General features: G+C 37.4%; 2 protein-coding genes across 2 annotated transcripts; one reads left to right on the top strand and one right to left on the bottom strand.

Annotated features, from left to right (window-relative positions):
* The first annotated feature begins 3977 nt into the window (after positions 1 to 3977).
* LOC108682076 (RNA exonuclease 4-like) lies at positions 3978 to 6682 on the top strand. Its single transcript, XM_018171189.1, has 5 exons — positions 3978 to 4420; positions 4752 to 4945; positions 5208 to 5343; positions 5635 to 5737; positions 6022 to 6682. The coding sequence occupies exons 1-5, from the start codon at positions 4194 to 4196 to the stop codon at positions 6235 to 6237; spliced, it is 876 nt and encodes a 291-aa protein (XP_018026678.1). The 5' UTR covers positions 3978 to 4193; the 3' UTR covers positions 6238 to 6682.
* A 135-nt stretch (positions 6683 to 6817) lies between these two features.
* On the bottom strand, positions 6818 to 11907 carry LOC108682069 (phenoloxidase-activating factor 2-like). The gene is made up of 5 exons (XM_018171179.2): positions 11852 to 11907; positions 10228 to 10621; positions 9744 to 9936; positions 8475 to 8519; positions 6818 to 8208 (listed from the first exon to the last, which is right to left on the bottom strand). Exons 2-5 carry the CDS (start codon positions 10614 to 10616, stop codon positions 7606 to 7608), a joined length of 1230 nt encoding a protein of 409 aa, XP_018026668.1. The 5' UTR covers positions 10617 to 10621; positions 11852 to 11907; the 3' UTR covers positions 6818 to 7605.
* Positions 11908 to 13462: the final 1555 nt, after the last annotated feature.

Consider the following 13462-nt stretch of genomic DNA (forward strand, 5'->3'; position numbering starts at 1 on the left):
TAGCGTACCCAACCGGCAGTGCCCAAACTAACTGCAGTCACGTAGAAAATAACCTCTGAGGAATTACAGTATTGCAATGCTTGCATAACCTATATTGCTGCAAATTTATTCTCTTTTTATAACGATTTTGCTTACAATTAACGCATTTTTGAGCATTAAATTTGGAAATGCTCATTTGTATTGCTACTGGGAACGAGGTTGTGTCCTGATCTAAACTCCACGAATGAGTGTGCGCTGACACTGAGTTAATGTTTTTATTTTTTCCCTTCTTTGTAACCTAAAATATCTTATTTAGATATACATTTCTAGGTTGTTAGTCAAAACTAAGAAATGAAACGCTTCTTACAGGCCGTTGTCGAGTATAAAATGTCGTAAAGAAAACTCTTTAACATTTACAAGAGTAAGAGTTTCGTACAATTTCACCTCCATTACATTTGATTTGCACTGATAATGAAGAAATTGATATAATGGAGATATTTACCGTCCTAGAGCTACTTAAACAGCTTCATTCAAAATCGAGGCTGAAATCAGCACGTACATTATTATGATTATATCGTGCCAATAATCGTGGTAATAATATTGAGCATAATTTCGTCCAGTGACAAGAAAATATTTTATTAGCTCTTTAAAGTTTGCTTAGAATGAAATTATATGGAGATTCCCAATTAATCTATAAATGTATTGATTTCGCCAAATGCTACAAAATGCATGCTACCCAGTGAGATCATCGAAAAATGTGTCAAATTTGACAGTTGACCTTGCTCTACCAAATAGTGAATAACTGTTTGTATAGGAAGAATATTATGGTTTGAGACTTTTAAATAAGTCTGTGAATATATTAGGAATCCTTTAAGTATACTTGTATTCACTGATTTCAAGTGATGAATAAATTGATAGATGATTAAGTTGAGAAATGGATTTAGACACATGAAAACTAATTCCGTCACAACTTGAATTGGACACACAGATCGTTGCAAGCTATGTACAAAAATTAAAATTTGCTTAATTAAAAGCTTAATAGTTGTCAATTAAAAGCGTAATTAAGTGGTGTTCAATATTCATTAGTGTTCTAATTCAAAGCCGTGTTGTATTGCAATACAGCTCACACAGCGAACGGAATTTGAACACGTGGATGACGGCATTACGTATCAGTAGAATTTGAAGCGCGGACGGAATACACCTCACCACGTGCCGAATATTGCCACACACAGTGACGGAATATAGGGATTTGGTAGGTTTACATTCTAAAGGCTTTTACATAAATATAGCAACATTTTGTGACGTTTCATCGTTGCCGATGCGTACTACGGTGTTTTGAGAGTCGCCTAAAGCAAACAGAACTTGAGTAACGCATACGGTTATTTTTTTATAGTTTTTCATTTCTCGATGCGTCCTTAATGTGACGGAATATACCACGTTTACCCTAGCTAATTTTTTAACGGTGAAGTGCAAATCTGTTCTCTAAGTCAAACTGTCCAATTCTGTCCAACTTCAAGCAAACCAATGAAAAATCTTCTTAAAGTGTCTGACGTATAGTAATATACTATAGTTCTGTCATTACAAATAATTACAATTATAACTCATTGTTATTATGGGTCTTGTGTCTACAAATTACCATTGCCATAAGCCCATAACCTGATAGGCCCCCAGGGCGCAGAGGGTGTATGCAGCGTCGCCAATATATGGGTTTTTAAGCCCTAAGCGTTGCTGGGTAATTTCAAGATGCGTCGCCGGGTAATATTTAATGAAAATCCATTTATGCTGAGTAATGAAAAACTATTTACAAGCTACGAACTTATTTATAAAGTTGCATGCACATGTTACCCCAAATAACTAATTTTACCCTAAAAACAGTCCGATTATACAGCAAGTGTCAACTGAAGTTACTGAACATGTGATTAATGCAGTCTGACCACTCTAATGTGACCGCAACTACGTAATCGTGAGCTTGATGTTTAAATTTTTTTGGCGGGAACTCATCGTAACTGATTTCCGGGCAAGCTTCACTGCATCCTGATCCATGCAACATATCGGAAACCTTACTTTTTTTTAAATAGTTGGCTGAAGTCTGACAAATATATTAAATGCAAGAATTTCAATCTAAATGTGTCGGCAAGATCTTCTCATGGCGTAAATTTTGCTACTGAAGTGTCGCCAAAGATCTTGCAATATTCATCCACCCTCTGCACAGTGGAATTAGGCCCTAACCACAATGATTTTAGGCTTTTAGCTATTTTTACTTTTAGTTTTAACTTTATTTCTTTACACTTACAGTTGCAGACATAAAAATTGGGCCATGAAAAGATAGTTGCAATGCTAAAAAATAATCTGGAAGGCTGGGGCCTGGGGGTACAAGATTTTAAATTTATTGAAAATATATGGTATGTCTTTGTTGTCGAACTGCAAAATTTCAGTATAGAGAAGAAATTTTCAATTATAGAATCTTGGAATAATTTCTTTTATCTCTTAGAAGTCATGTTGCAAATTACAATGTATAATGAAACATTGAAAATTTTTAGTGCTTAGCAATTGAACAAAAGACTAAAAAAATTGAGTCTGATTGCCTTAATGGCTATGCAATAGCATACAATGACAAATTGAACTTTTGTCTCAATATAAATTTACAAATTTAAAATTAGTGATGAAATTTTACTGACCTTATGATCTTATCTTATATATTACTTTATGCTTACTTGTTCTATTATTGGTAATTTGGTAAGATAAATTATATTTTATCATGTACTGCTAAATTTGTAACTTATATTGGCCCATAGGCCATGACCATGAGTACCGTTATTGGGGAAAGGGGGTTGGACATTGGAGGTAAGTTGGTAACTAGCTTGGTGCACTAATGTCAGCTAAGTCATGATGTAAAGTGATCTATTCTGTTTTTGATTTAATATGCCATGGGTCCATGTGTAAATTAAATTCATGCTATAGAAATTAGTAGCTTAACAAAATTTTGCTGGAGATCAATGTTTACTGAGATTTAAAAATTTGGTTCCGTTAGTATGTTGAGGGTTTTTAAATCCTGAGGAATGCCTATTTATAAAAGTGCTGACATAGATTTACTGCTAAAGACTCAAAATATCTCGTTGATAATTTTTAAACAGAGGTAATGATATTAAAGGAATGACCTGTTGAAATCCACACTTTTCAGAAAACTTGTATTTATATCCATTCATTTGTTTAAAGCGAATTAAAAATTCTTATGATTTTATCAAAAATCCTTGTTTGTTTGTTTGTAGGTATGTTTGAAGCCTATCCCTTAAATATAGTGGGGTTAGCTTCTTAGCTTCCCTTCATTTTTTCTTTAGTTTTGACTTAAGAATGCAGAATATGTGCATCCATTCTCAAAAGAACAAGCTTATTTGTGTATTTATTTTCTTATTTTTCAGTTCTCTTTATGTCTCTATCAAGTTTCTTACGCAGGTATTACTGCTCACCTTGATCTGCATAGGTAATCCATGTTGCAAATGTTCAGCTATACTGCTATGAGCAAAAAATATTTTTGCTACAAGTTCTACATTTTTTCTTAACTTAAAGGGAATATATTCATATGTGCCTTATACACTAAAGTTCATAAGTGTCTGTTCCTAATACTGTTTTCTTCTCCTAGTGCCAGTACGTCTGAACAAGAGGCTTCGGAAATTGGAAAGGGACAGACATATTCAGTCCATTGCTGCTCACACTGTGGCAGATAATACCACGGCACAAGAAACATTGTCTGCCAATTGGAATCTTCTGCATAAAGTAAGAAAAATACTATTTTTAAGGATTTTTTCATCATAGACAAATTCTGAACTCAGATTTGCCATTTATACCTTAGTTCAATATCATTATATTGTAGTTTATCCTCTCCTAATGGTATCATGCTCATTAATTATCAAGTCAATAATAGCAAACATAGGATGTAAGCTAATTTTGCTAAAATATCATGCTTAAATCATTTTTTTTTTTTGTTTACTTTGAAGGTTCTGACAGATGACAAAGGAAAAGTAAATACTGACCATAAAAAGAAAAGGAGACGTCATAGCTCATCCAATTCACAAAATAACAAGAAAAAATCCAAAACTGAAAACTCGGTGAGAAATCAGGACAAGTCTGATGAAAATGCAGTGTCTGATAAAGAAAGTGGAAATGATATTGATTCTATAATTAAATCCATAAATGATGGGGAAAATGCTGGGAATATGAAAGATGAGCATAAGCTGGCATGGTTTGAAAATGTTGACCCCGTCTTGGTGGATGACGATCTGATTGGCCCCGAGTCTCCCTGTCAACCTTCAGATGCTGAAGTAAGTGATAATGAAGATGCTGTTGAGGTGGACATGGATGAGGAAGATGACTTCATTGTTACCAAGGAGAGCAATCAAGAGCAAGCTGAAAGATTGAAGGAAAAGAAAAGAATTGATGAATTGTAAGTTTTCTGCTGAAAAATTATAGGGTATTTTATCCATATTTTGAGAATATGTTTTTACTGAATTTATGTAGGTATGTTCTCTCACCATCACACTGTGCATAATAATAAAATCCTCTAGCTGTGTAAAAATAAAAATGAATGAATGATACTGTTTTAAGCTGATGATTGAAAGTACATCCAATTCTAAGATGTATTTGCATTTCAACATTCTAAAAATTTACATATATTTCAGTAACAGAAAGATAGGAAATTCTTTCTATTACTTCTCTGTTTTTGTTATTCTAGGCAGGGCATGTCTTAATTTCTTATAATTTCTATTCCTGTACAGAAGCATGAACGCTGTAGCACTGGACTGTGAGATGGTGGGAGTTGGGGTAGGTGGTTGCAGCTCAGCCCTGGGTCGTGTCAGCATCGTTGACAGGCGAGGGGATGTTCTCTATGACCAATTTGCTGAACCTGTTGAACCTGTTACTGACTACAGGACACGCTATTCCGGCATCAGGCCTGAGAACCTGAAAGATGGTGAGTTGTTTTACGTTAATTTCAGTTCTTTTAAACCACTCAATGAGAATTTTATGAGGATAAATTTTAGTTAATTGATCAAATATCTTGACTCCATTATCAATGGACATATATAGAAGTAAAGCCTTGCATATTTTTCATCTGGCTTAAAACTTTCCTCCCTCTCATTTCCTTCCATGAAATGCATACAATTTTTTCCCACCTTCTAAATTTAATTACTCTCTGCTGCAGCCATTAAAACATGATTTGCATTTTGTTTCAGCACCGCCCTTCAGTGAGGTGCAGGCGGAGGTTGCAAAGCTCATAAAAGGACGCATTGTTGTTGGCCACGCGCTAAAAAATGACTTCGGAGTGTTGCTGCTCTCACACCCGCAACAGCTCATACGTGACACTAGCTTGTGAGTGACTGGCGTGATTATACTTGGCATTTCCCATCTGAAATGTTTTTTTTTTCGTTCACTAATGGCTAATTTTCTGTTAATGCTCCTCTCTGTGGCCTCATAGTAAATTTAAGCAAATGCATTCTACGGTCATTAATAACACGTGTATAAACATGCAAATTATTCCATCTAATATGAATTTCATAGTAATTGTGTAGTATTTTGGATACAAATGAATTTGAAATGTAATTAATTTTTCTGGATTTTCAAACGTGAAGACATGACTTATATATTACTTGTGCACCGCAGGTACCGCCCCTTCATGGAGCGCTACCGAAGGGCTGCTCCCTCACTGAAGAACCTCAGCAGGGACTTCCTAGGTCTTGTAATTCAGGAAGGCGAGCATGATTCCGTGAGTTTTTCTGCCATTGGCGCTTTGATTATTACAAAAAATGTTGCCTCTGCTCATCAAAGTTTCATCTTATCACTTACTTTCAGGAATGTTTCGAACATTAAGTACCGACATTTTTGGCCAAAAATTTTATTGAACTTCCACTTTTCAATGCATGAATGTTATTTCTGTTCATTTCGTCCATATTTTGTAAGACAGACCAAGATTTCTGTGGTTTTATGACGGTACTTGTTACACGAAAGACATAGACGATAATGATTAAAAAACAATGGATGATTTTGCAGGTAACGGACGCTCGTGTGGCCATGCGGCTGTATTACCTGAACCGTGTCAAATGGGAGAGAAATATCGCTAACGGCACCCGCGGTCACTTCAGCAAGTCAATGCTGGCGGCCAAACCCACGTCTTCTGGTCACGGCAGGTCGCAGCGACGACGAACGGGGAACAAGAACAAGAGGAAGATCGGCAAGGCTAGCCACAGCAAGTCCCGTAGGAAGTAATCGTCGCATAGATGTAGCAGCCAAAAATTGGTCATTGTTAGTATACTGACGCTCAAATGTTGATCGTGATCAATTTAAATGCAGGGTTTGGATCAGATATCGAGTAAGAATCGTGCAGTGCTGGCCGTTGCTAGGCATTAACTAGAGTTCAGCATAGTAAGATAAACTTGCTTCTTTCATGCTCGAACAAAAAGTGTACGAGAATTTCTTCATAATGTTAGAAAATTGAATTTCAAATTTTCCTCGGATTGTTTGTTTTACTATCAGTAATTTCTCCACACACGTTACTTGCCTGTTAATTTTTTCAACATTTCACGTCAAGTGAATGAAAGTTTCTTTTTTCTCTTATGAAAGTTGCTCTTCATATTCATTTGCTTCATTTTCACTATTCTCTTTTGTTGTGCGCCTATGAATACTGATCTTCTAAATTTCTCTTGTTATTTCACCAATTTGTTTTTTTTTACCCCATGCTACGTCACTGTTAATATTTGGTGTCGTTTATTGATTATAATCTTGATGCACGAACTTGACCATTTCATTCCTTCAATTGAGTTTGTAAAAATAACAAAAAGTCGACGATTTCCTTCACATATTTATTAAATGTGTCATAATGAATATTGTCAATAAATATCTGGTTACGTCACACTACGAGTTCTAAGAGAGGAATGCAGTCTGTGTTTTCGCGAATACAAGATCATAAAGAAGAGCTTAAAATTAATGCCAATGATGGGAAAATTCACAAGAAATTCTAATTCATTACATACCAAAGGTAATTATTACCGATTACAACCTACAACAAAATTCACGTTCTTCGTCCGCGTTAACTAGAAATACCAAATCTGGAGACTAACCCAGGTACGACGTAGTCATGCCAATCCTACTATTTCCGTAACCAAAGATTGGGTCCCGCTTCTTTGGACGTCAGAAGTTGAACAGAAAATTCAAATGAAATTGTCTTCCGTTATTTATTTGGCGTAATAGTAGAATATTTTCTATACCATTAATCTATCTTGTCAAAGAAATGAGAGAGTTGAACGAAATGGATGGGACTAGGATAGGTTCAATAAATTCTATTGTATAATTGCGTGACAAACGAGCTTTTCGAACATTTGACCATTGAGCTCATACGGCGACGCTGTGTAGTGACCGTGATTATGGTGCTGGCTAAAGAATAATTGTACCGATCTCAGATGTATTGAACGCGTTGTGATCGACTCTTAAAAATATTTAATTTGTAGTACGTTCGACTTTCTTTGCGATTAGCTCCAGGACTGATCTTGTGTAGTTTTTCATGGTTTTATTTAAATATTATATAATTTCACATCACTGTGAACCAAATGCATTGCTGTACGCACCAACTCTTAATTATTAATTCGGTCGTGTGTAGGGAAGAGTCTTTAGCTTGGCGGTCACCCACGGGATGCCCTTTGCAACGTCCGCATAGACTCCAGGGATGCCCGGCTCGCCGCATCCGATGCCCCAGGAAACAATGCCCACCTGCACGTAGGTGGCAGGGTCCTGGGCATAAGGACACACCAGAGGAGATCCTCCATCACCCTTGCACGCGTCCTCCCTGTTCACGCCCCCGCCGGCGCACGTGAAAGTCGAATGCAGGTGAAAGTATTTCCCTAACCGCGTGGTGCGGAGTGCCGTCTGGCAAGCGTTATGCTCGACGATTGGTAGGGACACTTTCTTGAGGATGTTCTGAAATTCACCTTCTTTGCCGAACTCGTTCTTGCCCCAGCCCGTGACAAAGCACTTGTTGGGGTCGATGGAGGTGTTCTCGTCAGGCAGGCAGATCGTGTCGATGTGAGGGGAGAGCGTGACGGGCGACTCGAGCAGCAGTAGTGCGTAGTTATTACTGAGTGAGCCTGCGTTGTACTGTTCGTGCGTAACCACCTGCTTGACACGCCGGTCCACGTGCTGGTATAACTCGTACGTGCGCTGCGTATCCCACTCGCCCAACCGCACCTGTTGACAACACCAAGTGTCAAGCGATGCACGAGCGAATTACTGCGGGGTTCACAAAGTTTGACTTTAAATTTTTCATCCTGCTTAATGTCGCCGGTGATGTTTCAGTAATATTAAAGAACGAAATGGCTGTACACTGTTTTATGAACAGTGCAAAGCCTCGCACGTCAGTGTAAGTTCAAGGGTGGAATCATTCCCAAACTCGAGTAGAGTTAATACCATCAACACTACGAAATAAAATATGCAACTTCAAAATTTAATTGCACTCTCTGGTCTATCCACGGGAACTCGCCAAACTGCGCTTGTTGCGCCTGATAAAAAATGATAACGGCCACGATAACGAGATATTTCGTTTTGGTCACGTGCCGAAATAGTCTTGATTTTACTATTTTAATCTCATGTCCTGAGGCACGAGATTAAAATGAAATCAGGAAACGTCAAATATTTTTTTTTAAGTGGAACAAAAAAAAATAACTAAACGAAATCCTACACGGAATATTAAAAATATGGCGAATTTCTCCAAGGTATCAATCAATATTTGCGGTTCTGACCTCTATTACGAAGAACCTTTTCTATTTTCTTAGGCGTGCTAAAAATAAAAATTTGAATGATGTTTTGTATCAATAGATTTCCATTTATGCAAAATCAAGTCATTTGTAGAAGTTAGCTTTTGTTTATCATCTATTTAAGAATGGCCCATTAATTTCCGATAAGGTTCAATTCTGGAGAATTTCCAGGCCATGATGCCAATTCTTCAATGACAAAATCTATTAGAAGCTTTTTGATGGCACCGGCTCTATGATAAGGCGCTCCATTGTGATGGAAAAGGCAATTTTATTCAATAAACTGATTGTCAGTCAATTAAGGGGATAAATATTCGATCAGAACTTTTTCGTACCAAACTGCATTTATTGCCATAGTTGAGGGAAGGAGATGTAGTGCTCCTGTTCCCTGAACTGAGAAGCAGCCCCAAACATGGACAGTGCCTGCATGGATACTTCACCGTGGGCGCAAGAAATTCCGGCATGAAGCGCCCACCTCAAGACAAGGACTTTGCCAGAAGTGCATATTGTCCAAATTGATGCAGGTTTCGTTGAAGACCAGAGAGTATTTCTTATTGACAATTATCTTATTGTTTTTCTCTATTCGGCGAATTAGGCTCTTGATAGGTACTGAAAAGTCAAATACCTGGTTTCAAAGGGACATTTTATTCTAATTTTAGTTTAGTTCAAAATTTAATTGCACTCTCTGGTCTTCAACGAAACCTGCATTAAAGAAAATCTTCTGCCAAACTACACCATTGTCCAAATTGATACATCGTATTGTCTAAATTGTGATACACTTTCTGAACGTAGCTCTGATTCGCTCTTTTTGCCTGGGCAACTGAGATGAACGAAAGTAACGAATGCATCGCTACTTGAACCAAGTCAAACCGCTCATATCTCCTAATGCAGCACCCTTTGAGTGGATTTTCCTTCTGTTCTTCCCGCGACTTTGTTGAAAGTTTGAGCAAATTTAAATTTGCGTAATCTTACCGTGAAACCTGAGACCCTGGCGTTGACGCCGGTGGGGTTGCGGTGGCCGCACTTGGGGGTGTACTGATGCAGAGGCCCCGGGACGGGTACCACGGCGGTGTTGGGGTGACCGCAGCAAACGTCCAGGAAATTCGGACACTGGCTGTGAGAGTTGACACGCGTCTCTCCTGTGTTGTTCAACGTGTTGCCAAATCTGGTGCAAATAAATGTTAGTAAAAGAAAGCAGAATAACATTTTGTTGAGCATCATGTCAGTAAAACTAATCATCCATATCGCTTTTATTTCCATATTTCGATTTGGCATAGTAAGGCAGAAGTTGTTCTTTTATGCAAGTATGATTGCAGATTAGAGAATTATTTTATACAAATTGTTATGTTTATTTTTTCAATGCGTCTAACAATTTTCATACTAGCGCTGATAGTTTGAAAATCAGGTTCCCATAAAACAATTCAATACACAAAGAAGTTTGATTTGGAGCCCTCACCTGATATCTATGATACCCTCGCCGTCGGTGACGATCTCGCCTTCCTTGCACTGGTAGTACGGCACGCACTCGCACGAACCTCCGCCTGGTGGCACACCTTCAAACAGACTCGCCAGGTCAGACAGGTCGTTGATGGGGATCCCTCCTGTAGCGGAGAGAGGACCTGCACCCGGTGCACCCGGGAACACGTTCGCAACAGCCGCAAGAAGACCTGCACCTTCAGCACCAGGTGCCACATTCACAGCAGCGGAAGCTCCTATAGGAGGTGCAGGATCCGTCAGCCACCAGAAGGAGTTATCGTCTTCCTGCCTGCGGGCTCGGGACATGGCAATCCCGCTGGAGACCAGCCCGAGACACAGCACTGCCACCGCTGCTCGGTGCGACAACATCGCGTCTGTATGAGATCATCGAGCAAAGGTTAGTACAAAGTTAATCAATTTGTGTTTTATATAAAGTTATTTGTGAGCCTGAACGTGTGGAAGTCCCAGCGATGTAGATGTGCTATCAAGTTACGTTGTAGGCGCGTTCTAACTAATTTTTTTCCCTCAACTCTAGATAGTAGATGACATAAATATTTGGATTTCCTTCACGAAAACTTTTTCCTTTACATCTATGATTTAGATTTTAGATTATACAAAAAATTAATCCATGTAAAATCCCACTATGCCGTTTCACCCAATTCATAGTTGGCTTTTCGCTTGAACTGCACGTTTTTACAATGTCTAAGGTTTTGGATCAAAGCTTTATGATTAGGCAGCGTTATCGATTGGTTCAAAATCTACATATTTATTAAAGGCATTTAATTAATGTTAGGTCTTCCTGACACTCTTGGTTTGCAACGCATTTACAAATGCAGGAAATAAGACACTTCATCACAACCACTTCGAAAATTTAATCTCGGGTCTAGAGTACTCCTGATCTCGGGATTTTTTCACGAGCATTTTACTTGAATGTACTTGTTCTTGACTTTTCCTTGTACTTGACTTTTTCTGTAGTTCTTTTGTTTGTCTGGCTCCAAGCAATAATCGCAACATCCTGGGGAAACCCTCAAGTTACCGCAGCGCAGTAAAATTTAACTTGAACAAGTTGTAGAAGTTTATGGCTACGCAGCAGAATTCAGATAAAAAATGAAAAAATCCTGGAAATCAAGTTAACATTTTTCACGAGAGCGGCTGGTAGAACGCCCGTAAGTTAGCATTTATGTGTACACTTTATGAGAGAAAATTGTGCTTTTACTCGCAAGTGAATGAAGTGATTATTTATAAAAGACAGATTCTTTCTCAAAACTTGTGACGGAAATCCTGTAGTGTTTGCTGTAGAGTTACAGACCTAGCTAGCTCTTTGTTTAGCATTAGCAGTGCGATGAAATTAATATATTAATTGGATACTGATATAATTTGGGCTATAGTCAAGAGATAATAGTTTATAGAAATATTCTTTCCACATGTAGAAGAGAAAGTGGTCACTCGATATTTTTCATTTAATATTTGAATAAAAACTGAAATCAACCATCACAAATTTAATAATCTATGACTAGATAAAATACAAAAAGGATAACCACATGGGCATGCAGAGTTAACTAACGGATCGACACAGATGAATTTAACCAGGCTGTGCCACGTACCAGGTAATATAAGGGAAATTGTTCGCTGTAGTTTGTACGCACGCACAATAATTAGTCTTAACTGCACGGGGGACGAGGCTACACTGACAGCTAGCGCGAGTTGCCTGCTTTTATAAGGCACATTGGGATCCTTGATACTGAAATCTCTCCATCACCGTGATCACCGGAATCTCAAATAGCCGTCAACAACTTATTAAAAATAGTAATAACCTGGAAAGATTACATTATAATGATATTCAGGTAATGTTGCCCTGCCTACATTTTGGTTCCGCAACTGTACCGGGAAGGACCTTGGACTGATAATATAATTGTTATGTTTAATAAGTTGTGCCTGCCACGAAGCGTGGGATATTTTAATGAAAAATAAATATAAATAAAATAACTGTACGTATTGAAATTGAAATTACACTGATTTGAAAAGTATTTTTCTGTACTGGAAAAACATTTCTTAGTTGTAGCACTTTGTTGGCTGCTTGAAAGTCGAAAAACAGTATATAAACAACATAGGACAGCAAGATGCAAGGAGCTGTAGGTAGCACCCTGTCATATACGGGACGTCTTACGTCACTTATACGGGCGTTACGTCATTTATACGGGCGTTACGTCATTTATACGGGCGTTACGTCATTTATACGGGCGTTACGTCATTTATAAGCTGCTATTATATAGAAAAATAATACTTAAATGATACTGCGATAATAATGAGTAACATAACGTGAATCTGAATCGTGTTGAAGTTAAATATTTATATGGTGGGTAACCATTACATTATTATTGGTAAATTGTCTTTGGCCATAATCACGGTGATTACTCAAGGGACGTTGATTGTTACCCTCTGCTAATGCAGTCAAAAATGCGGTATTTTCATTTGTGCATTAAACGAATGTACTTTACTTACGCCGCATAATGTGTCTTGTGTTTTGAGATGCCAAAATTCCCTCATAAATCAAAGAAATATTGTAGTTTCTTCAGCGTGCTTGGGTTTTTCATCGCGTATGTGAAAAGTTTTTTTATCATGAGATTTCCATTTAATTGTGAGCTAGAAAGAAAATTTTACCCAAATTTCCAGAAGTACAAACTTGACATTTTTTTCTATTGCGAAATATTTTAAAATAATTAATATTTTATTTTTTATAATCTCTGTACGAGTTAATTCCTGTCATTCCATAACACAGGTGTGTTATGGAATGTTTATCAAGCCAATTTTACATTCCATAGACAATTTTACATTCCAAACTCATAAAAATGAGTTTATCAAGCCAATTTTACTAAATCTCATTAAATTTATAATTTAATAAAGTATAAATAATTCCCACCCTGGCCGGCGAAGCTGAATACATAACCTTGAATACAACTAAAAACTTTAAGGCAGATGAAGGAAAAAAGATCAAGAACCGAAGAAAATACAGTAAACGATAGGAAATTTCGCATTGTTTTCACTTGAGTCCACCATTGAACAATATTCATACCTTGAGCCTTAATTAATTTATCATGTTTTCGCAAATGTCTATCGGAGGTAAAATTGCACTGTGAATATAATAGAAAATAGTAAGTTTCATAAATAAATAAATATCCATGCATAATTACAAATTGCAATCAACATTAGAGATG

This window comes from Hyalella azteca, unplaced genomic scaffold (genome assembly GCF_000764305.2).
Source record: "Hyalella azteca isolate HAZT.00-mixed unplaced genomic scaffold, Hazt_2.0.2 contig4579, whole genome shotgun sequence".
Taxonomy (NCBI): Eukaryota; Metazoa; Arthropoda; class Malacostraca; order Amphipoda; family Hyalellidae; genus Hyalella; species Hyalella azteca.